The 24,667-nt window shown below is 37.4% G+C and overlaps 3 protein-coding genes across 6 annotated transcripts in view; 2 read left to right on the plus strand and 1 right to left on the minus strand.

The window, feature by feature from the left end:
- The window catches only part of LOC145940294 (uncharacterized), a 53,262-nt gene extending 40,679 nt beyond the window's left edge, over positions 1–12,583 (plus strand). For both annotated transcript variants that reach the window (XM_083045226.1, XM_083045225.1), the window contains exons 3-6: positions 8,900–9,043; positions 9,993–10,294; positions 10,414–10,670; positions 11,026–12,583. In XM_083045226.1, the coding sequence (XP_082901352.1) occupies positions 8,900–9,043; positions 9,993–10,294; positions 10,414–10,670; positions 11,026–11,794 (1,472 nt within the window). In that variant the 3' untranslated portion in view covers positions 11,795–12,583. The remainder of the gene's footprint in view (positions 1–8,899; positions 9,044–9,992; positions 10,295–10,413; positions 10,671–11,025) is intronic.
- On the minus strand, positions 12,322–16,012 carry LOC145940293 (ATP-dependent RNA helicase DDX24). 2 transcript variants are annotated; one of them, XM_083045222.1, is made up of 11 exons: positions 15,744–16,012; positions 15,173–15,383; positions 14,592–15,096; positions 14,287–14,483; positions 14,045–14,190; positions 13,653–13,945; positions 13,356–13,578; positions 13,161–13,272; positions 12,965–13,082; positions 12,703–12,883; positions 12,322–12,629 (listed from the first exon to the last, which is right to left on the minus strand). In XM_083045222.1, exons 2-11 carry the CDS (start codon positions 15,377–15,379, stop codon positions 12,374–12,376), a joined length of 2,238 nt encoding a protein of 745 aa, XP_082901348.1. In that variant the 5' UTR covers positions 15,380–15,383; positions 15,744–16,012; the 3' UTR covers positions 12,322–12,373. The 2 variants fall into 2 exon arrangements, with proteins under 2 accessions (XP_082901348.1, XP_082901350.1); XM_083045224.1 differs by lacking the exon at positions 15,744–16,012 and adding an exon at positions 15,533–15,654.
- LOC145940292 (death-associated protein kinase 1) lies at positions 16,013–24,158 on the plus strand. Of its 2 annotated transcripts, XM_083045220.1 has the most exons (20): positions 16,013–16,198; positions 16,602–16,680; positions 16,762–16,874; positions 16,961–17,121; positions 17,240–17,360; positions 17,451–17,751; positions 17,827–17,875; positions 18,265–18,381; positions 18,463–18,735; positions 18,828–19,010; positions 19,084–19,198; positions 19,348–19,539; positions 19,665–19,906; positions 20,804–20,893; positions 21,145–21,309; positions 21,386–21,604; positions 21,669–21,848; positions 21,921–22,214; positions 22,358–22,680; positions 22,769–24,158. In XM_083045220.1, exons 1-20 carry the CDS (start codon positions 16,156–16,158, stop codon positions 22,929–22,931), a joined length of 3,423 nt encoding a protein of 1,140 aa, XP_082901346.1. In that variant the 5' UTR covers positions 16,013–16,155; the 3' UTR covers positions 22,932–24,158. The 2 variants fall into 2 exon arrangements, with proteins under 2 accessions (XP_082901346.1, XP_082901347.1); XM_083045221.1 differs by lacking the exon at positions 20,804–20,893.
- The last annotated feature ends 509 nt before the right edge of the window (positions 24,159–24,667 follow it).

Raw genomic sequence — 24,667 nt, forward strand, 5'->3', positions numbered from 1 at the left:
GAGATGCCGATTTTGAAACGGTTCGCAATGACTTTGACAATTCGCTGTTGGCTCTTCTCCTTTCACTCTGCTCGTTTGACAGCGTGCGGATTTTAGCTTCAAGTTCCTCGCGCGGGATATCGAGTCACGACTAGTCAGACAGCGAGTGACGAATCTGAAAAAAAAAAACGATCCTGCTCTCTCGTGCGTTTCCTTGACGAGGTTTTCGAATGAAGTTTTTAGAGAGATGGATGTGCCGAGAGAACAGAGGTTGCTCGTTAAGTTCGCGACGAAGAGGAAGAAATTCCAAAGAATCGAATGGAATGCTCGCGCATAGATACTTCGTACCACTCGCGGATAAATTGACACTTGAGGCGCGGAGACGCTTGAGCGTGTTCGTTACGTCGCGTATAAGTGGCGCGGTACTAACAGTAAATTGCGAGCCGGGAAATAGTTGTTCCACGCCCACGAATTCGCCACGAAGTTGCCGCGACGTAATTCACGTGGCGAAATCGCGCGCGGGGAAGGATAAAAGAAAACGCGATTCCATCGTCGCGCTGCCAGACGTCTCGCGCGAATTAGTTCCGCGTTTTAAACGCTTGCTCGCGGAGGACTTTCCGCGCGAGGCCGCGGTGATAAAGAAGCGTCGTCGGACGTTTACTGTTGACCGTTCCGTGTAAAAAGTAACGGGTGGAGACATGCAGATCAAATGGCGGATTGCTCGTGAGTCCCTCAAAACGATCGGCCGAGGTTGAAGCGCGAAGCGAATGAGAAGTCACGCGGCGTTATGGATCCTGTACATTTTTCTTTCGCGGATGAAACGAAAAACGGCTCTTTCCTGGTTGAAACCGCCTTTTTTTCCTTCTTCAGTCCATCCCCCAACTGCGGAATTATTTTTCCTTGAGATCGACCGTGCGGTGACTTTGTTTAGTTTTATGGAACCGGGAGAACAAGGGACTCTTTCCGGCACAGACTCGCTGGGAAACTAGAAATTCTCAGTATTCAAAGCTAGCGAGCGACCACGTCGTCTAAATTCCGACCAACGCGCTGTGATAAATTTCACTAGTTTACAGGACAAAAGTATAAGTTCCTTCTCTCTTTCTCTATGTCTGCCTTCCTATTACGTCTTCCCCGACCGCTTTTCCTCGCGCGTCATCGTGGAATTTCAAACGGTCTGCACGGCACGATTCAGAGCCGGACACTTTCGTCATCCGGCTTTAATCCCATTTGTCCAGCTCGGCGCACGTGCGTGAAATGCGCGATCGCCGGCTGCTGTTAAATGCAAGTCCGTTCCGGGTGTTGCACGAAATCACATTGTAATCGCGCGCGTCGACAGGGCGATATATAACACGTCGCATTCGATTTCCGCTTATATCACGCGCTAGAATCACGAAAGCAATCGATAACGTTGATAAAATTCTAACGAGAATTTCATTGTACACTTTTCTTCGATATGTAAAATTTTTCATCACTATATTTTCACTGCATAATATTATAAAGTATATTATGGTAAAATAATTTCTTAATAGATTGAATTTTGACTTGTTATTATTAAATAACAGTTGTCGTGTCGGAATGTCATCTACGTGGAAAAATATGAAATCTCGCTAGCGGCAATCTTAAGCAAATATTTTACGATTCAACATGCCGGACAATTAGTATCAAGCAGATTAAACATCCATCGCGATTCCACGTGTGTCTGCATCACGTCATTCGCAATTTTCCCGCGGCGGCGAGGCCGGGTAAAAAGGGTCTGCGAGAGTCTGGCTTTCATCGGCCGGAGAATCATAAGTTGCAGCTAGATGTATTAGAGGCATGTGCATCGTACATTATGTGCCCATTATACATCATCGTAATCAGCTTATCCCGACAAGTAAAAAGCGCGCGCCGAGTATTTTCTCGGCGCCTAACGCTTTCGATTCAAGGAATCGCGCAATGTCCGCGAGGGACGAAATGAAGACATTCGAGAGAGGATAAGAAACGCGTTACGGAGCCGCGTGTAATGTGTCTTAAAGTGTATGGAGTGGCGGTAACATTCTGTGTAATATCCTTTCGGCTTAATTCATTCCGTCTAATGTCATTCACGGTTACAGTCATGCTTGTTTCAAACTGTGAAATCTGGTATATTTATGCATAATTCGCTGCGAAATTATATTAATTTCGCAACGTATTATGCATAAATAACTACGAACTAAAAAATGCGATAAAAATCTCTGAAGGTATACCACTCTCAGACATTTTACCATAAGATTGCAACCAACGCGATATTCGTAAATTCTTCGGTTTCAATTTCGCGTGACGAAGAGGAAGATCGTGCCACATCGAAAACTCAGGGTGGGGACTGTTCGTGAATCATTGCCCCAGCGAAAGGGAATCTAATCCTCATCGGAGGCGCGCAACTTGAACCTTCAACCGAGATAAAATTACTAGGAGAAGATTCAGAGGCGCGCATCTGATTCCACGGGCCGATAGGGACGATATCGTACGAATCACCGGTCGTGGCTTAACTGCCATTCGTGCAAACCTCGGACAAGATTCTCCGGCGGCCGGTCTTCAGTTTACAATAATTTATTAAGCGCGTAAAATCTCGAGAAAGAGAGAAAGAGAACAGTTCTCGTCGGTGACGCGTCGAGGTCGACGTCCTTCCTGTCTCACGCGACTCTCGTCTTCCTCTACGTTCTTCTTTTTTTCTCCACGTTGGCTGCACCGTTAACACGCTATTTTACGTAAGGGATGATAGCGCCGGTAGCCCCTAAAGTTTTATAGAACGGCTTATGAGATAATCGCGCGTTCGGTTTTATTTGACACGTATACAAGAAATCCACCTTTGGACAGTCGACCGTTTACCTGCAGCGAATCGCGAATATTTATGATGCACGGTAGCAAAAAAAGGAAGGTAAACGATGTGCGGAAGAAAGGTGGACTGTCATAAAAAAAATTAAGCATGACGCAAGAGTACGATGCATAGTGTGCGAAACGATGTTTAGCGAGACATCGTCCATTCAGCAAGAAAAGTTTGCTTGGAGTTCTTTCACTTAAAAAAAAAAAGATATAATAAGAAGATATTGATACATCTTCTTATAAATATTATATGTATAAAGCAAGCATCTTATTTCTTATTGCGATTATCATAAAAGTATCACGTATTTTATATTTGAAACAAGAAAAAAATAAATATAAATTAGATTTAAGAAGTAATCATCTTAGGGTCGGTTGTTACAATTTTTTGGTAAATTTTATTCGACAGATAGCATATCTTCGTCTCTTTTCAGATAAGTTTAAAAAAAAAAGAAGATATACTATATCTGTCGAATAAAATTTACCAAAAAGTTGGAACAACCGGCCCTTAATCAATTTACACGGACGCAGAACTTGAGAGTTATCGACGATCGTGCGTGTCGTGGCAGAGAGATTGGCGATTTCATGCGTTTAGAACTTCTTTCTTTCTCTCTAGACATGCGGAGAAACGGAGAATGAATTGCATGCGGTATTGCGATCGTGATTGCGAGCCGAGAGGGATCGTATAGATCGGCTTATCCGACGTAGTCGTATGGTTTTACTGCCAAGTGCCTGGTCCAGCGGACATCCCGGCTTTCTTTCTGTATAACGTGACGTGTGTATGTGTATATATATACATATATAAACAAATAACTATATATATATATATTGTTATTTGTTCGCAAAGACCTCTTGGACAGGGGTCTTACACAAGGCAAGAATGTTGCGCTGGCCAGACGCGCCCTCGGCAATGATCGGCCTCCCTGGTTTTAAATAACGGTCATTACGTGCCAGGGTATAACTCTCTGGGGTATCGCGGCCGATGCTGGCTACACGTCCGACTAGGGTACCGACTTCCACGACAAAGGAAAGAGAGATAAAAACGAGAAAGAATTCAATCTATCCGTCTCTATCTCCTACTTCCTTCTCCTCCCTCGTGCGAAGTCGATTCGTCTAAATTCTGCAAAATTATAAAATTTAGAGATATAAAATATAAATAGCGATTTATCAACTAATACATTTCGATCGAACTCTGCTCCCTCGTATTCTGTCGTCGTGTTCTCCACAGCTTTAATTGCCCCTCTATCGATATATTACTAACGTATTATTAATATCGATGCTACTACTTTCGATTTATTGTGACAGTACATTTTTGGGGGTTTTTATTTAATTTTTTCTTTGCTTCCCCTTTTGTTGTTGCAAAGCTATTGGAGACGGTTGGATGTTCTACAATAAGATGTTATATAAGTTATTTAAATATTGTTGTAATTTTAAAAGACTGGAGTTTAACAAATTTAATTATTCAATTTTTAGCAATTATAAAAATGTATCGCTATCAATAGAGTATAGCAGAAATTCTGCCATATTGCAACAGGTACTATCGATAGCAGAGAGCCCAGAAACCGTATATACTATTGTCACGGTTCGATTCACGTCCAGGTAATATTATATCCCGAATGATTGGTCTCGCGCGGCGTAACGTGAATTATGCACAATAAAGATTCCAGCCGCGAGATGTGTGTGTATGTGTTTATGTGTGTGAGTGTGTAGGCTGTAGTCTCTTCCTTACTTAATGCTCCTCCTAAACACATATATCGTGCACCTGGATACCACAATGTTTACCTGGAACGTCACGCCGACACCGGTGATCTCTCGCGTCGAAATATTCCCGATCCTATCGATATCGCTGTCGCGAATCTCGCATATGCAATCTACTATTCAATCACGTTTCCATTACTCAGCAGAATCTAGCTTAGGATCTTTTCGTAGTCTTGCAATATGATGACAAATAATTACATGATGATTTCTCTCGATAAATTAACACATTGTTAAATAACCATATTTTTTTCATTACTTCGGAAATTCACCAAAATTAATCGTAATAAAACAATTTGCATGCCATGCTTGTTAGATTCAGATTTTTAGACAAAAGTTAAATACTTGCACATCACGTAGGTACGTATATCGAACCACGTGCACCGATGACTAAGCCTATCATTTATTTTATTGAAAGGAAATTTTATGCCAAATGGGTGGACAGGAATTAGGATAAATTCTTGAAGCGTGTTGCAATGTATAACGTAACTTTTACGAGCGCACCTGGAGCGCAGGCCAACGTCCAGTTTCTTGGGTTGTTGCAATCCTCGCTTCGAGTCCTTGGATTGTTATCAAGACTGGCATGATACAAAGTTTGAGAAAGCAAGAGGTTTTTTTTTCTATTACGATAATTATTCAATCTATATATTTGTTGATGACAAAAAATTATTTTTAATTTTAATTGTTTTCCAAAATTAATCAGTTAATCAATTTTCTTCCAAAAATTTAAATCAGCGATTGATATTATATAAAATATCTATATTTAGCTGTTTAAAAAACGAAGAACACGCGAGTATCAAGATACCAGGTCTGTTAATCACTGATACACATTTAAGATTTAAAGTAATACGACACTCATATATTTCCATCTAATCTATGCTGCATATTCCAGCATTAAATTTAGACATGTGCCTTAAATTAGTTTACAACGTGTTCCGTTTACTAACGGATCAGCATTTATGGCGTTACACATATCGGCACAGGGATTCTGAATCGTAAATACGGTCTACGGCGATGATGGGATAACATAGATTTTCAGGAACATTTAATTCGTCGATTCACGCGTAAAAAGACTGCTCGCTATATCATACGTCTCGTGTTTGTTCAATAAAGCGTGCATGCTCTATGAAGTGTGAAGAGTTGGGAAAGAGTTAATGAACTCTTAAAAGTTATGGCTAGATGCTAGATGTTTCTTTAGAATATATCCTGTTATTATTCCGCGCAATAATGTGATGTTTTGTATCACTTAACACAAGTAAATTCCTAATTTAATTAAGCTTCATTTAATCTTTAATTGCATGCATTTATAATATATGCACTGTTTATTTCAAGTTTCTTTTTCTTTTATCGAAAAAAATAAAGATACGCTGCTTATTAGCTTTCAAAAAAATAGGTTGCCCGGATAAGGCGGCTTCGCAGGCTTCATTACGCGAATCGATAAGCACGTAATCTCGCAATTACGCAAGACAATAGGACGCGTTAGGAAATTGTTGGCGTGCGTCTGAATACCTGAACTTTTCCGTAGATTTTTCGCAGCAGATGCGGCGATCCCTACAATTACGACCTGAACGCGCTCGCTCTCTTGCCGGGTCTCTCGCGTCTCTTATACCTGTTGGATGCGCGCGTGGAAATAGAAAGTGAGGGAAGGCCGTATACGCTTGTGTAATTGCGAGCGTACGCCTTCGCAACATTTCTTTTCCGGGATACACGTTCTCGTCCCGAGATAGACGCCGCGTCCTTCTGTTATGTACCGAGAGGGCTGACTGAGAAAACCCCCTTCCTTCTCCCATTAACTCCCCAGGAGGCATTCTCAAGACCGTATAAGAGTCAATATCGTCCGTCTTAATTGCGCGCCGGTTTTCCAGGTCGTTGATCTAGAACAAACAAAAACCGGGAGCCCCGCCGGCCGTTAGATTATTCCATCAGTTAACCTCGAACAGAGAATTAATGCGTGCAACCTGCAAACGGAAAAACTTTCCCAAGGGAAACTGCCCTTCCCCTCACCGCTTGCACTCTCTTCTTTATACGGCTCGCGATTGCTCGACGTTCAACTTGAATCCTGAATATTTTTCTAGTTGAATGAAAGAACGAATAAAATATAGGATTAATAAATATAAAATTGATAAAAATAATATATATTATTCTAATTAAAAAAAATTGTATTTAACACTGAGAGAATTTTCTCTTAGAATTTACCCTAAAAATCATGGTAATCATGAGACAATATGATATGGAAAGAATTTTATGAGAATTTCTCTGATTAATATTTATCACAATAAAAATAATAATATCTATCACAATAAAATATAAAACATGTTTGATTAATTTTACTAAACTGCATGGTAAAATTAATCAAACATATTTTATTGTAATAGATATATTATTATTTTTATTATGATAAGTATTAATCAAAGAAATTCTCATAAAATTCTTTCCATACCATGTTGTCCCATGATTATCATGATTTTCAGGGTAAATTCTAACAATAAGAGAAAATTCTCTCTGTGTAGTAAAATAATTATTCTTTTTTTATATAATTAATTTTTAATCACTTGCAATATTTTTATTAAATTCAATTAATTTGAAACTTTTTCGGCTTCTTCGTAAATTAATTACTTAAAAAAGTCCAGCGTTAATTTCGCTTTCATTAGAAGGATTCAGGATTTTCGACAGGGCGGGTCCGTCCTTCTTTTGCATTCCAAAACGAGCGGGCCTTAAGGGGCGGGATTCGAGACGTGCGCTCGCATATCGGGGCAGCATTCTTAAATCAATTAACGACGAGCAAAAGAACCTGCTGACCTACGATCGACCACTCGGCTACTGTGTCTCCGCGTGCAACCGCGCAGCTGAAATCGCCTGTTCGCAATTTGGCAGGATCTTTTCTTTCTTTTTACGAGCAGACTGAAGCCTCGGAAAGAAGCACATAGTTCCTTCCTTCCAGATAGATGCGTTTTTTAACCCGCCCCGGAGCTACCAATCGCGTACGTTGCTGTTTTGACAGATGCCGACTGGTCTCTTCCAATCATTCTCGCTACGATGTACAAAAATTCAGCCTTCAAATTCTCTTTCTCTCTTTCACGTCAAACAAGAGCAAACTATAAATTCTTTTCTCCATGTCTAAAAAATTATATACTGCTGGCTAATTTGTTATTATTTAAAAAATAAAAATATATACCTATGTGTTAATATATTGTATAAAATTTTTGACAATTATAAAGTGAGTCTTATAAAGGGTGTGTGAAGTTAGCACCCCTATGTTATGCTATCATAGTTCTGTTAAGAGTTCTGAGTTATTTAGAACCATAGGAAGAGTTCTTGATAATTTTTAGAAATAGTTCCGGTCATCACGATAACGAAAATCAGTTTCAAAAAATAGGAGTGCCAACTTCACATTTTTTTACACATCGAATTCTAATAGGTTTGAGCAGAGTTTTAAGGTTCTTTTAAATAGTTATATAGTTCCTGATTATTTTTTGAAAGAGTTCTGCAATTTTTAGATCAAAAAACGTATCTTCGATATTGAAAGTATGTTTTTTTTATCTCTATAAAAATTGCAAAACTCTTTCAAAAAATAATCAGGAACTATGTAACTATTAAACAATTTAAATTTACTCACCTCACGGTTGCTCCTTTGTTGCCCGATGCCTCCCCGGGCCTCCTTCTCGTAGAAGTTTCAAAACAGTTGCACTGCGGTATTTTTTTCGTTCGCAACGTGCGGCGACGCCCGGGTTTTAGCTATCACAATCTCCGACGCGTTTCGGTAAAACGCGAGACTCGCGAGAGCTTATTCGCGCGCGAATAAAACCGAAGCTCCATTTTCGCGTCGCCGCTTTTTCCAAGACCCACTTTTCGCAGGGGCTTATTAAACCAAGATGATCAAGAGAGCGACTTCGCCGCGACGCATTGAAGTCGCCGAAGGATGCAGCGAGACGAACATTGAGCGCGATTCACGATCGACGAGATCAATTTCACGTGTGCGATCGCGATTACGATGTCGGTACGTGCGACGCGATCGGATTTATACGATAATTAACCGCCAAAGACGCTAATTAATACACTCGTCCTTTCGCGGACCGGCATCAAGAAGCGCGCGACCATTGATCACGAACAATCGAATAAGAGCACTGGAGGTGGAGCTAGACTGGCACTGCCAGGTTCGGAACGCGCAACTACCAACGATACGTCGCGTTCCGAACCTGGCAGTGCTAGTCTAGCTCCACCTCCAGTGCTCTTCTTCGATTGTTCGTGATCAACGGTCGCAGATATAAGCCATATAGCTTTATTGAACAGTTTCTCACATTGATATTTAACATTTCATCCTTTTCAGGATGGTTTTCTGTGATATCTGGCAATAACACAACGGGCAGTGCACGCGTCTACCGAAGGGTGGACTCTTTGGTGAAGACCGGAGTACCGGTGTTTCTGCTCGCGACACCTTTAAGAGCTTACACGCTGACACACTCGAAAATGGGTAAGTTCTGACAGAAGAAACTGGAAGGTACCGCGATCGCGATCTCGATTGCTCGCGAAATGTCAAGCGATGCAACGTTCTTGACCCAGATGCATATCGGTGCAATATAGAAAGTGATCTTTTTCTCTGTTTATCTTTATTTGCTCCGCGCGAAAACAGAAATGCACGTTCAAAAATATATCTTTTCAAGGATACTTTTTTTTACAAAAAAATATTGCCAATTACCACGTTCATAATTTATCTGTTGACAGTTTAGAAGTTGAAAGATATATATATGAATTAAAAGATATTCGCGCGCGCATAAATAAAAATTTTAAAAAGATATTCGAGAGGAATAGGAAGATCTTCATTAAAAGATTTAATTTGAATCAAATCCATTAAAAATTCCGTTTACATATTTATACGCGTAAAGATCTCTTATGTCTATTTTACAACCTTGTTAAAATTGAAAAAGGAAGTCTCAAACATTTTTCTGTCAGACTGCGATCAGACGTTCATGTATCATAAATTGACTAATAATTAGGCCGATGAGACGCATTAATAAGATGTAAACTACCATGTATGATAAAACTGAAGCTTCGTTAAAACGGGATTATCGATAAAAACACGAGTAACGGCAGCGGTTGGGATCAGTTTCCGATCCTAATATTATAGATACGTGTACAATATATCGCGCGAGAGACCATCGGACATGACTGGAAAGGACTTCTGCCGCCTTTTAGTATCGCTCGATACCGTTAAAGATGCCTTTAGGACATCGACTGCTGCCAGGATCGATTATACGCTGGGCTTCTTTTGAGATTCGACGTTGTTAACGGGACCGCAATGTTGCGCGCAACATAATCGAAGAAACGAGAGTTGCATCATCACGACGCCCTTTGTACCTTTGCAACATTGCGAATAATATCGCGGCTGCACAATCCATGATCAATTTTGTCTTCTCTTTCAGAGAACGGAAATCTGCGTGCCCATTATACGAAGACGACGATCAGAGCCGGTGAGATATTGCGGCTCGTAGCGGTTTTCCAGGATACGAGGAGATACAGCTCGGTCTCCTTCGGGATTTCCGGCGGATATCCCGAAAAGGATCAATACGCGCAATGCATCGACCTTCATGGACGAGAAGTATTCGCCTCGTTATCGACGAGAGGCGAATTTTATGCGATCTGTCAAAACGGAAGCGTCGATACCGAAAGTGATGCGGTACTCTACAAGGTTCATCATCTCGCCAAGAGGCAACTGCCTCTTAGAGTGAGTCCGTTTTATGAAGCTTATACTATCTCTTTTAATAACCAGCGTTAAAAAAAATATTTTATTACGTTTTTTCATTCTTTTCGATAATAATCGATTAAATAAATTCGTCGTTTCAGGTACGATTGATAGCAGGACCGCTGCCTGTGCCGTTGCCGAAGGAATACGGCGGTCTAATGCAGCTGGAAACATCTACGCGAGGTCCAATAGTTTTGGGCTGCATCGTTCCGGAGAGACCAGTGCATAATCCGGAAATGCTCGAATTAGTTGTATCCGGTAACGGTGCGCCGAGAGTGCGAAGGGCCAGATTGGGTTACCCTTCGGAGGCGAGATTGCTGGCCTCCCCGAAAATACAACGATTACTATCAGCCTGCAGGTAAATCAATTAATTGGATTTTAAAGCAAAAAATTAACTCTACTTCGATAAAATAAAAATTCAACTTTTTAATAAAAACCAGCATATTATTCCAATTAATTACAAAGTATAAATTACAGTAAAAATAGAATATGTATATATATATGAATATGTATATATGTAAATATAGTAAAAATATCCTTTTTTTTTATCTGTTAACTACTATTCCAATAAAATTCGAATTATGGTTTTTTGGTGTATTTAAATTTCTTTAAATATTCCTTTAAAAATTGACGTTTTGCTGAAATCAACTGTCAGCTTATTATATATTGGAATTTATATTCTATGTGGTTGAACTGGTTTTTCGACTTCACAGTCGAGCGGTCGGGGATCGCGCAACCGAGCCGCGAGTAGCGCCAGTGAAACTGCAATCGCCGATAGCTGAGAGCCTGAAGGAGATGCACCTGAAGAAGATCAAGCCGAAGCCGGAGACTAAACCGATTCTGCAAAGTCTGAAAAATGGGCTGGAACACCTGAAGCGGAGCACCGCGAAAGAACGGAACCAACAGACGAAGCAGAGCACCGGAAACGGCATTCTCGAGAGAATCTCCAAACTCGCTCAAAGTAGCAGAAATCGCAATCCCGCGAAGAAATCGGCCTCGTTTACGTTCGCGGTGAGGCCGGAAATAGCCATGAGATCTCAGGAACGTTACTGCAGTCTGGAACCAGAAACTACCTCTCATCAGACTCGCCAGAATCAAAACGCCAAGCAACCGGTACAGAGATCCGTGTCGACTAGCGTGTTGGAAATACCACCGACGTCCGTCGAGCTGCAGCCCAATTATTCTCGCGTGAGGGACAGTTTGACCCCCTTGCCATCACCACCGAAGCTGGTCAGGACCAGCAACAAAAACGAGGAAATCTATGCCGAAATTTGCGATACCGCGCCGGTAAACCAGGTGCAGAAATGCCCAGGAAGTCACGTGATGGCGCGAATCAGGATCGTCGTGCAGAGCCATGATTCGTCCTTGGAAGCGCGTAACGTGATCGGCAACGAGAGATACGCGAACTCGATGGTGATGACAGAGCAGATCGACTCCATTATTAGTACGGAGGACGAAGTGATCTATAATACCGTGTTCTGAGATTGTCGCGGATTTAACGTTTATATCGTGTTTATATAATGTTAATAATCACGAAAGCGAGCGAAAAGGGAAGTTAATTGTAACTCGGAGCAGCGATATGTGAAATTTTTAAAGTGTAGGCAAACCGGCTGTGTTCATCGATCGATTCTCTATTTGCTGTTTCGAGGAATGTATTATATTACATAAGCATGTGCATATTAAGGAAACATGTACAAGTGTCTTTGTTTAGAAAAATGCAGAAATCTTCTGTATATATATATATATATATATATATATATATATATATATATACACCTTTGCCATACTTTAATTTACTAACAATTAGGAAGGAAACATGTGCATATTAAAAATATGTTTCTTAGAATGATCAATGGCTCAAATTAATTATAAATGTAAATATAACCTGCGTCAAAATAAATTTATCTACGTTTTGTTAATACATGATTGTCCCGTGAAACCCATGTTTTGTAATGAATATTAAAAAAGCAAAACGATGTGATGAAGAAAATATCAACATGATTTATATATACATATATATAAACAAAATATATATTTTATTTTTGAAAATCTTTTCAGGTTTTACAGTCGCGATCTTTTCTGACGTATAGTATTGTTTTCTTGATTTTTACCGGGATTATTTCTTATTACCTTTTTCATCACTTCGACAGCTTTTTCTGTATTCTGAGCAGGATCTATGTTTAAATTATCATCGAGATACTTTCCTGAGAATCCTTTCGGGAATACTGGTTTTGATAATAAAGACTGCAGCTGATTTTTCTTTATTTTTAATTGTCGTCTCAATGCTGCTGCTTCTTCCGATTCCGTTGATGATTCACTAAAATAAAAAAGATAATATAATTTACGTTGTACAGATCGAAAATATAAGCAAACCAATTTATTTCTCTTACTCATCATCGTCGTCGTCCAGGACCATATCCATGTCTTCCATTGCTTTCCGTAACCAACTTTTTTGAGTATTCTGTCGGCGACATTTTAATTCTAGCTTATCAATATCGCGAGCAACATCCACTCTTTCTTTTACAGCGATTAATAGCCTGTCTACTACAGGGAATGTGGGTAAATCGTGCGCTGAAAACAGATTGACATTATTATTATAGTATTTCTAACTATTAATAATAAGTGAATATTAATATTTTCATGTAAACGTACTACGTCCAAGAGTTTTGCACAACTTGCTATAGTTCTGTTTCTCAGAAGGTTCCATCATTAGAACTGTGATACCTTCTTTTTGGGCTCTCGCTGTTCTACCACTCCTGTGTACATAATTCTGTAAAATAATTGTCAAATTAATTTCGTGATAAACATTATATAATGCTACATTAACATTAATATTTTAGATATTCACCTCGGATGTCCTGGGAACTTGATAATGTATTACATGCTCTATGTTAGGTATATCTAAACCTCGGGCGGCTACATCCGTGGCTATTAATAGTCCGTTTTCGTCAGCTTGAAATCTAAAAAAATCCCTCTTTCGATTAGTACAAATTTCACGAGAAATATATTTAATATATGTATATATATGTATATATTTTACAACCTTTCGAGATTTTTTAGACGTTGTCGTTGCTGCATATTGGCGTGTAGAGATAAAGGTTTGCACTCAAGTATGCTGAAGAGAGTGGATAATCTCTTGACACAGCCAATGCTGTTACAAAATACTAATGTTCTTCCACTATGTTTCTTCAAAAAATAATAAAGGTAATAATCCTTGTGGTCGATCGTGCACGCTATTCGACATTCTGTCAAGTTATCGGCCATACCTGATAATATAAATTTGATTAATAAATAATAAACAAGTAGCCCACATCCCTTGACGATTAAGATGCATGCATACCTGATTCTTTTGTAAGATCGACGACTTTAGGATTCTTTATCTTTAATAAGTGTATAATCTTTTGCAGTTTCTGGCCAGGAGTGAGTTTGTATATTTTACTCCTGGCATAACGCTTCATTTTTTTCTCGAGATAATCTGGAAGATCGTGAACCATTGTTAAAGTTGCCGAGAAAACAAACGTCTGCCGTTTCTCCAGTTTGATCGGATTTGCATTCATTTTTTCCAAGAGATCGTGCAATTCTTGAAAATGACCCTTTTCCATCATTCTGTCTGTCTCATCAATGACCAAGTACCTAAATTATATAACAAATTTATAATGAAATAAGGATTATTTTTTTTAGGGGAAAAAAAAAAAACCTTATCTTCTCTTCTATTTAAAGATTGACAATTACCTAATAGAATCAATTTGACTTAAATGAGAATTGCCATTTTGAATTAGTTCCCACAATCTGCCAGGTGTAGCAATGACGATTTCAGGACCTTTCTTTAATATTCTTTCTTGTTTTACTGCTGCCATACCTCCAAGAACAACAGCTATCTGTAATAATATATTACAATTAAAATTATACATAATATAATTATATTATTTAAAGAATAATATATTAAAATAAAATTCAAGAAAGATTAGCCTCACCTTAATATCTGTATATTTTGCTGCTTGAGTAAGATGGTTCTTTATTTGTATCGCTAATTCGCGAGTTGGTGTCAAAATTAATGCATACAAAGGGTTGATTGGAATATTTTGACAATTATCAAGTTTTATATCATTCACGACATGTACACAATTTTCAGATTCTGATATATCTTCACTTTCTGAATCAGAATTACTATCTATAAAATATTTAAATTTAAAGAATTAATAGTAGCTCTTAATGCATTAAGTCAATGTTATAAAAAAAAAATAACAAAATAATTAGTAAAAAAATATTACTGTAATACCTTTAGCTTCTATTTCTGAATTATTCCATCTTCTATTTTGAGGGTCATGTTCTACAGATTCTTTAGACACTGGCATTTCCAACTGTTGCTTCTTCAAATCCAAAATACCTTTTATTATTGGAATACCAAAAGCTAATGTCTTGCCACTACCAGTTTCAGCAGCGCCTAATATATCTCTGCGGCCTAATATAGCAGCTGGCAATGTCTGAGCTTGTATTGGAGTAGGAGCATAAAAATTCTGATCAGCTAAAGCTTTTATCACAATATTTGGAACACCCATAGAGCGCCATGCTTCGACATTAATCTTTGCCAAGTTTTCACTATTATTTGTGTCGCAGTACGAATCATTTTCACTATCAGAATTAATTTGTGTATTAATAGTTTTGAGATCCGTTGATTTTGTTTTCTTTGTTTTAGCTTTCTTGACTTTTAATTTCTTCACAGAAGACACATTATCGACATGATCTTCTTTCCATTCATCTAAACATTTGCGCTTTGCCGTTGACTATAATTCAATAATTAAATAATTTATAAAAAATTTCAAAATATCAAAATAAATATCAATGAAACAAATTACTTACTTTCTTCTTTTTGGCAGACTTTATTTCTGTAGTTATAATTTTACCCTTCTTGCTGTTCTGCCAGTGTGGATCTTTATTTTGCATATGCTCCAAACTATAATCAGTTAATTCTTCTATTCCAATTAATCCTTCTATGCCATTGGACAATAAAGTACCTTCCAATGTTACAGATTTCCACCCGTCATCATTAATTCGTTTAGTTTTCATGATTCTGAAATATTTAATTTTATTATTATATAGACTTGTATGAGAACGCGTTCAACGTGGTTAGATAACCTCAACAATCGTGATTTTACACGCGAAATTTTCTTCTAATAAATAATTATTTGACTAGTTAATAATAAATCACATTATACATACATATCGCTAGCGATTAAATAATTAAATAACAAAAATCACAAATCCAACAATGATAAAAACAAAGGTACACGTGCTGATGAAATTCGTACAGAATAGGTATTCAAACATCTACAGCTGTTCTCAACAAGCTATAGAAACTAAGTTTTTTTTCTAAATATTCAATTTTTTCTTTAAAAAAAATATATATACATAATAATTCCAATATACTTACATTTTGTAAAAATCGAGTCTTAGAAAAAAAAATATTTTAAATATTTTTATTTCCTTCTATTAAAGATAACAATATGGATGCAGTAAGGCATGCACTTTATATAATTAAATGTTTATCCTTGACATGAAAAAAAGGAAGAAATCTATTAATACAGCCACGCGACCATGTGAAAATTTTTGTTCCAGACGTCAAGTTGACAGAGTTTGAGCGTCACTGACAAGAGCGACTATAGAAAACCGGCCCCGGTGGGTAGAAGAAGCAAGATGGCGTTCCTTGCGACACAGGCATATCGATTGTGTGTGTGGGGCGGCCGGCATGGGTGAAGGCCGTCGGATGCCACATAATTTTCGTAACGGCTCTTCGCGAGACTCAAAGCTGTCCGGATAGATGGAACGATGAACAGGACCGGGAGATGATGCCGGGCACGTCTTGCCAGCTGGAAACGTCTGACGGTGGTAAGAATTCGGCCTGACTTTTGCATCCTCCACCTCGCTCTCGGCATTCCGTCCGTCCCTCCGAAATTTCACAACCGACTCAACCCTTCGCTTTAAAGACGATGTTACAGATATTATCGCGACTTAATAATTGCAGTAAATTGTGTGATGGTTGATTATTAGCTTAGAAGTTTTCGGCAACGGATAAATTGTTATTGCTTTATTTCATATTTTGGAGAATTATCCCAGCTTCTTTTTTTATCTTAATTAATTAAATTATCCAGCATTTTTGCATTTAAGTTTTATTATTGTTTGGAAAGTATATGAGATATTGTGTATATATATATGTGTTAATGTTTGTATATATATATATATATATATATATATATTAAAACCATACAACAGCAATATATTTATTGTTTAGATTGCGAGTGGAACACTTTAATGGAGGTCCACCATGAGCCGATTGAAAAAAACTATCAGCTGCTTGAAGAGATTGGCAAGTAAGTATTATTATTTCTAATTGATATTTTCTTTAATACTCATTGATTATTTAATAATGCTTATCAATTTGTAAAATACAGGGGTCAATTTGCTATTGTACGAAAATGCAAGGAAATAAAAACTGGTGCATTGTATGCTGCAAAAATAATGAGAAAGAGACGAGTTGCCAGGGGTGTAGCTGCTGCAGATATTGGTAGTACTTTTCTAATTATAATTTATTGTGGATATACTTTATTTTTACGACATTATAATAATAAGGTAATTTTATTTTATTTTTAGCAAGAGAAGCTGGTCTTTTGGCTCGGTTAAGGCATCCCAACATTGTTTCCTTATACAAAGTGATAGATACAGGAACAACAGTTGTATTGCTTTTGGAGTTGATTACTGGAGGTGAATTATTTCACTGGACTCCATCTGGTGAAATAGAAGCTGCTCATGTGGTATGTAAATATATTGCAATTAATAAATATCTATTTAATATTTCAAATACAAATTTAGTGGGCTTGTGAAAGCCAAACGCGAATGCATCTATTTATTTTATATTCTTTCTTTCTTAAGGTGCGTCAAGTTTTAACGGCACTTAGTCATTTACATTCCCATCAAGTTGCTCATCTGGATATTAAGCCTGAGAATATTCTATTGTCGACACCACCACCGATGCCTAGCATTAAGCTAATAGGTAATATTTGCAACATTAAAATATTAAATATTAAATATTAAAAATAAAATTATATTAAAGTCATTAATATAAATACTATTATTTTTACAGATTTAGGTCTATCGCATCGACTGGTACCTGGTTCAGAACATAGAGCATTGTTTGGTACACCAGAATTTGTGGCACCAGAAATCGTAAATTATGAACCACTTAGCTTGGGAACCGATCTTTGGGCTGTTGGAGTATTGACGTATATTCTCCTGAGTGGAGCTTCGCCATTTTTAGGCGAGGACAAGCAAGAGACATATGCAAATGTTGCTGCTTGTCAATATCAATTTGACAATGAATATTTCAATAATGTATCCGAGATTGCCAAAGACTTTATACGATCCTTGTTGATCAAGGATCCAAAGTAAGTCTAAAAAATTTATAAATTTGTGACTTTATTGTTAGAAGTGGAGATAAAAAGATTACTTCCTTATTTTAGAGAGAGAGGAAGTGCTGAATCGTGCCTTAAACATCCTTGGATTCTCACGGTGTGTTCTTAAAAAAAAAAAAAAAAAAAAGATTTGTCTTGTTCAATAATACTGGTTTATTGTACATTTTTGTTTCTAATATGTTATACATATCGATTTTATGCATTTTCTTTTGACCAACTTTTGTTTCAATATGACATTGATCTGTTGTACAGTTATATCGTATATTATATATACGAAAACTATTTTTTATATACAATATACATTCTTAAGTCAAAAAACAATTTTTCTTTATTATTATACATATATACCTTGATTACTGAAGAGTATGATTTTCAACTTCATGCTTGCTATGCAAAATATAGTAAATTTATAATATACAAATTTATGATATAGATTGATAGAGATTAGTTGTATATCGACAAAAATTTAATTCTTTTTATGCACAGGAATCTGAAGCTCCTCAAGGTCTCGGCGGAGCAATGATCAGTGCTGTGAAGCGAGGCTGTGTCGAGGCTGTCTCTCAGTTACTGTTGCAGGGTGCTCCATTAAACGTAAAAGACTCTGTAAGGCATCTTTTGTTTATCTCGTCAATATCATAAAAATAATTCATATAATTAATAAAATGATAACACGTTATTGTTCAGAAAGAAGACACGCTTTTGCATATCGCTTGCGAGGCCGGCGACGAGGGGATGACGATTTTGCTGATAGAGAGCGGAATCGATCTGGATACACCGAACAAACATGGTCTCACGGCGTTACATGTGGCTGCTCGATACGGACATATTAATCTGGTCAGACATTTGTGCCTTGCTGGTTGCGACGTCGATAAGACGAATCGGGGAATTCGAGCGGACGTCACTGCGATCAAATACGGATATCCGGATATCGCAAATTTATTAGATAAGTTGCGAAATGTAGGTACTACATTTCGCTACTTTCACGATAGGCGTAAATTCTTTCCACGTGTTTGGAGGAATTGTTAATTCTCGATTTAATTCATTTTTAGCTGAATCAGCGCGAAAATTACATTCGTCAGCTGCAACCGACGCACAGACCGATAGACCGGCTACACATAAGACTGCTCGGACATTGCGCATCTGGGAAATCATCGTTAATCAATTCTTTGAAAGCTGGATTATTTAGCTTCGGTTTCTTTCGAAGGTCGAGAAGTCAGAATTGTAGCGCAAAGGTATGTCGTACTATATATAAAACATAAATTCTGAATAATAAAAAAATAATCATAAATAATTATTGATGTTTAGAGGGAACCAAGTATCGAACTTGATGTGACGAGTAAGCACGGTTCTCTCAGCTTTGAATACAGCGACAATGAGTATGAAGGTACTCAGGGTGTAGAATGGAGTCGCGGTAATGTAGGTAAGCGAATTATATTCCAATACTCTGCTTAGAATTACAATAATGCGTAGTATGAATTAAATATTTATATATTATATCTTTAATTATGTAATATAATTTATTTGAGTATTTTAAAAGGTTTAATACAATATTTATACGAATTGGTGTAGGTGGCGAGTGCGTCTTTTGGGAATTATGCGGACGCGAAGAATTTCTGGCGTCTTATCACTATGTACTTACGTTCCAACAGCCAGCAGTGCATCTTATTACAGTCAGTCTGAGAGAGCCGCTGACTGTTCAGCTTCAGCAGATAAAATTCTGGCTGCAATTCATCTTGGATCGTATCAATCCAAGTAACGTTGGTAAGACATTATTGTATTTCGAATCTTCTTTTTGCATCATAATTGATTTATTTTAATCGAGGCTAAATTACACGTTCCTGATTTTTGCAATTGCTTCTTCTAAAACAAGGCTTTTTCTATTGAAGGATTTGGCGGCAAGTGCAATGACGTAAAAGTAATTTTAGTCGGCACTTACGCGCCGGAACCTCTAGCCCCGAATTCTAATGGCGGTAATCTACTCGCACCGCTGTTGCCATTTCTAAAAGATTTTACGTCGATTTTGGGAGAGGAACCTCAAATGGTAGCACTGGATGCAACTAATCCCTCTAGTCCTGGCCTCAAACTTCTCAGATCGTACTTAAATAATGCAAGGATGGAATTTCTCGAGGTGAAGCGATTATATTTCTCTATACAGATATATAAATATTATCATATTTCATACATGATATTAGAAGAGATGTTATCTTCTTCTCATCGCTTTTATATCATTGCTTATTTATGCAGCAATTAAAATTGGCGAGCAATCTTGTATTTAGCAAACTTTTCTGCCTGTGATGAGAATTTATATAATCTCTTCTAATTTTAACATTATTTTCGCAATCAAATACTATCCATATGTCTTTAATCCATTCCAAAATATATCAGTAAATGCATGATATCAGTATGCTTGATACTAAATATATGCGAGCAGAACCGTTTATTTTTACAGTCTCAATACAAGCAAGTGTAACTAACGCCACCTTATGTAAATAATCACTGTCTCGCAGGAATTATATACCAATCTGTACAGCATGTGTAATAAATGTGCGCATTAATCCTTCGTGAAACGGTTCTGTTCAATAATGAACTACCTCATTACGCTATACGTTGTCTGTATAATTCATTCATCGATCTCGAAATTTGCAGTGTCAATATGCTATCGAATCAAGCGTTGACTTCTACAAGGCAATGCGACGATTTCTCATTTTAAATAATGTTCCTCTTGTCATCCATGATGCATGGTTGATTTGATATATATATGTACAAATAATTGAAAGCATTGAGAGTACCTTGTGTGTCTCGTGACTCTCGACGACATTTGATCGTTTGCGATGTTTGACTGATTGAGCGCACCTTTTCCAATAAACTTTTTCAATATTATATTATATTATATATATATATATATATATATATATATATATATATCACCGAATCGAATTTATTAAGAACATATGTTTTAGTTGCTGATTATTTGGCCATTAATGTTTATTAACATCAGCCTTAATGCATGCAATGCATGATGTAGGATGGACCGGAAGTTGCAGAAAGTATTCTCCGACGTGACGCGCCGCGTGCTGCGGCTACGTACGTGCCCCTGGCGAATCTTGATAAACAGGTCGAAATACTTCTCTCAATTCCTTTAACTAACTGAGTGATGTGTATAAAACTCTGAAACTCTGTATTTTGGTTCAATAGTTGCACTAATGCTTTCTCCCATATATACATACATGCACTATTAATTTTAAAGAAAAGAAAAGAAAAAAGTCTCTTTCTATCTCTCTCTTTCTTGTATATATTTTCTGCATCAATGTGTTACCCGGATAGTGCACAATTCCGTTACTATGGGATGTTAATCACGTATTATAGAGCGCCTTAGTGTGGACCGGTCTCGCCGAAGCATGGAGGTCGTACGTGCAATCCTTAGAAGTGCCTCCATTAATGCTCACGCAGGAGGAATTTTTGAACGAAGTTCGAAGGATCAATCCTTTAGTTTGTTTGGAACATTGTAGACATCTTGGATTGCAATTACAGGTTTGTAGTTTATAATTACAATTTAATTTATTTAAAAATAGTATTCTTTTTTCACTGTAAATCTATAAAATGACAGAATTTGGGGGAGTGCATTCTTCTGCCTGGCAACCTGATAGTACTCAGTCCCGAGTGGTTCTGGCAGGATGTGTTGAATTGGCAGCTGAGTCCCGATCAAAGAGGACGATTGGGCGGTCGAACCACCGGCGTTTACACCTTGGAAGATTTTCAGGCGCGATGTCCTTGTCCCGCTGCTCAAGCTCTGCAAGCTTTACAAGCGGTCAACTTATGCGTTCCGGTACGTTCGAAGAGAGATCTGATCAATCGATTATTTTTATTATTATCTGACTATACCATTTTAGTGTGAAGTAGACGACGACGAAGTGGAATACGAGATACCCTGCTTAAATCTCGTAGAACGTCTTCCAGGTTTATGGGAACCATGGAAACCATGCTCGAACGCATTATCTCACACTGGTTTACGCCTTTGTCCAGAAGAAGCGCCTTTATATCATTTGACAGCGATATTTACGCATTTACAGGTAATCAATGTGCTTATAATTAAAGAATATGTGATAGTAGAGAAATATTAATAAATTAATATATCAATGTAGGCGCAACTGAGAAAGATTACTCAAACATGGGATCCATCGAATTCGGATTTATATCAGTGGTGGCGAGGATCAAAACTGTGTCTTGGACCTTGCGAAAGCATAATTACTTTTGAAGAAGAAGAACATAGTTGCGTCGAAATCCAAGTTCGCGGACCGCGCGGTTCCAGTGCGCAATGCTTCGCTCTCCTCAGCGTGATCTTGGACGCGATGGACATGACTATTGAATTAGTCGCCCCGGGAATGTTACTCGAGAGGCACTGGCTAAGTCCTAGCCAGCTTCGAGAATACGACGAGGTCGGTAAAGATCAAAGCACACACACATTTTCATTTATTTATTATAATTTAATTTAATTAATTTAATTTAATTAATTAAATTTATTTATTATAAAATAAAAAGATATATCGAATAATTGATATATCGAAATTTACATTTACAGGTAATTCACTCGTGGACACCCGCCACAATCATATCGGCTTTAATCGATAAAAGTCTCGAAGAGGCGACTCTTAAAAATCCTCTGAACGATCGACAAGAAACAGTGTGGGAGATAGTTGGCTGTGGACTGCCGTTGATGGAGAATTACGTTCCCGGACCGAAGCAACCCGTGAAATATATAAAGCCCGCTGTGCAACGGCGATTGGCGCAGATGCTAGATCCGCCTGATCATCACGGAAGAGACTGGTGCTTACTCGCCGTGAGACTTGGCTTAGGGGATCGCGTCGCTCAATTGGATAGTACAGTGGACAGTCCCACCCTGAGGTATTCCTAAAATATACCGATTGCGTCATATGCAACGCATACTTCAAATTAATACAAATTTTGTATTTCGAATTACTTTCATCCGCAGGTTGCTAAACTGCGCGGGTGCAGAATGCACCGTTGGTTCGCTGGTGCAACAATTACGAGCGCTTGATCGCGAAGACGCTGTACACCTACTTCTCACGTATACACCGATCTACGTGCTGTTGATGTCCGTTGATTCCGAAACGGGATCTAATCTTTCCAGATGACGATGTTGCTCTTATCAATGGCGTATTAGCACTTTCTAAATCTTTTTTTCTTTCTTGAAACGCCGCGCGTTTGGCGAATTTAAAGCATCGTCTTTCTCATCTCCGCCCAATTTAAAATGTACGTTAATTTATTAAGTAAGTATATATCGTGATGTGTAACTTAACTTTATAATGATCGATCGCGCGCGTTACACTTCGAGTTGAGTGATATTGAAAAGAGTCTGTGACATGTTTTCTAAACTATTTTATATTTGTTCTCTTTTTCTCTATTTTTTTTTTACTTTGTACTTACTAGCCTATGAGGCATTTGTTAAATTTATACATCGATTTTGTGGTATTATCACAAACAGAAATCGATACCTTGTTGTACGCTTTTTGATTTGCACATTAATTATTATGCAGATTTATACTACTTAATACTTATTTTTATTTCTTGATAGTTGCGCCCTGTGATTAATATCGTGTTAGTAAACTTCTTGTTTGCGTTTTTCTCGTTATATAAAGTTGTGCCAGAGAAGTGATGCATTTACATATTATAATGCGCGATATGATCATATTTGATATTGATATTGTTTCGAGCGATTTTCTTGAAATGCCGATCTTTATATATATGTATATATACATATATATATATATACATATACATGTATTATATCTTGCCAAAACTCTGTCAATATGCACCGCTTTTTCAATACTTCGGAATATTTATGAAGCATATATATGCGCAAAAAGAGTGATATAACCATTCGCACAGTCTATTACTTTCGGATATATCGTCCATGTACGTTCAATGATTGAACGACCGTATTTCTATTGAATTGTATTCGATGTCTTTACTGTGTGCCATGTGCAAAAATTAATAAGAGTATATATGATATATATACTTTGAAGAAAAAGATATAACAGTTGCAAAGTAACTCTTTCCAAACACGACTAGACTGCATTACTTTTTATTGTCAATAAAATTTCCAATTATGTAAGTTTACTTGCGAATCTATACTTGTAAATCGATCAGAAAATCGACCTCATAGAATAGGCATATAACAATTAAGAAATGTTTATGACTAACATAATGAAGTTGCATCAAAACATTCTTAGAATTTCATTCGCGTAGCTCACTTGTCACACGCAGCATCTCATGGCTTACACGAAGAAGTTATGCGTTATATAATCTGAGACTGTTGTAAAAATAAACCAATCAAATTATTAAATATATCTTTCGCTAGATTTAATCGTCTTATTTTTTATTGTTATTAAATATTTATATGATATTATACAACTTTGAAATTATAATTTTCTATTGACAAACTTTTAACTTTACATCTGATTTTCCACAGATCGGTTGAATTCGCAATTCTTAATTTGACGATTTTTTAATGAGAACTTGAATCAAACTTTAGATCTAAAACTTTATGGTTTCACCTTCCGAATCCTCTACTTAAAAAATTAAAACTTTAATTAAAAAATAAATGTTTCAATTAAAATTCAAAAAGTCTCGAATCCCTTAAGTTTCATTACTCATTTCATCAGAAGATTCATCAAAAGCTCCCGCGTTTGACGTCAATCCGCTACTCGGCGAAGCTGATGACCAGCGGGAAGATTCGAAGTTGGTCCACGCCTATTGACATTTTAATTAACGGTCTATAATGTCGATGCAAAGATTAACAGAGCCGGACTGTTTACAACGAGGAATCGATTACGTGGCCGATGGAAAACAGGAACGAAATTCTTTTCGG

This window comes from Prenolepis imparis, unplaced genomic scaffold (assembly GCF_030444845.1).
Source record: "Prenolepis imparis isolate NDT839.2.m4 unplaced genomic scaffold, iyPreImpa1.0 SCAF_9, whole genome shotgun sequence".
Classification (NCBI taxonomy): Eukaryota; Metazoa; Arthropoda; class Insecta; order Hymenoptera; family Formicidae; genus Prenolepis; species Prenolepis imparis.

Bases quoted from the DNA above. Each gene is read 5' to 3' on its own strand.
- LOC145940292 (XM_083045220.1), top strand. From the start codon at position 16,156: ATGATGCCGGGCACGTCTTGCCAGCTGGAAACGTCTGACGGTG. The intron at 17,361-17,450 runs GTAATATTTGCA...TTATTTTTACAG, and splicing joins GCCTAGCATTAAGCTAATAG to ATTTAGGTCTATCGCATCGA. The intron at 18,736-18,827 runs GTAGGTACTACA...ATTCATTTTTAG, and splicing joins TATTAGATAAGTTGCGAAAT to CTGAATCAGCGCGAAAATTA.
- LOC145940293 (XM_083045222.1), bottom strand. From the start codon at position 15,379: ATGAAAACTAAACGAATTAATGATGACGGGTGGAAATCTGTAACATTG. The intron at 14,484-14,591 runs GTATTACAGTAA...AATATTTTATAG, and splicing joins TTCAGAAATAGAAGCTAAAG to ATAGTAATTCTGATTCAGAA. The intron at 13,273-13,355 runs GTTGTAAAATAT...GGATTTTTTTAG, and splicing joins CGTCTAAAAAATCTCGAAAG to ATTTCAAGCTGACGAAAACG.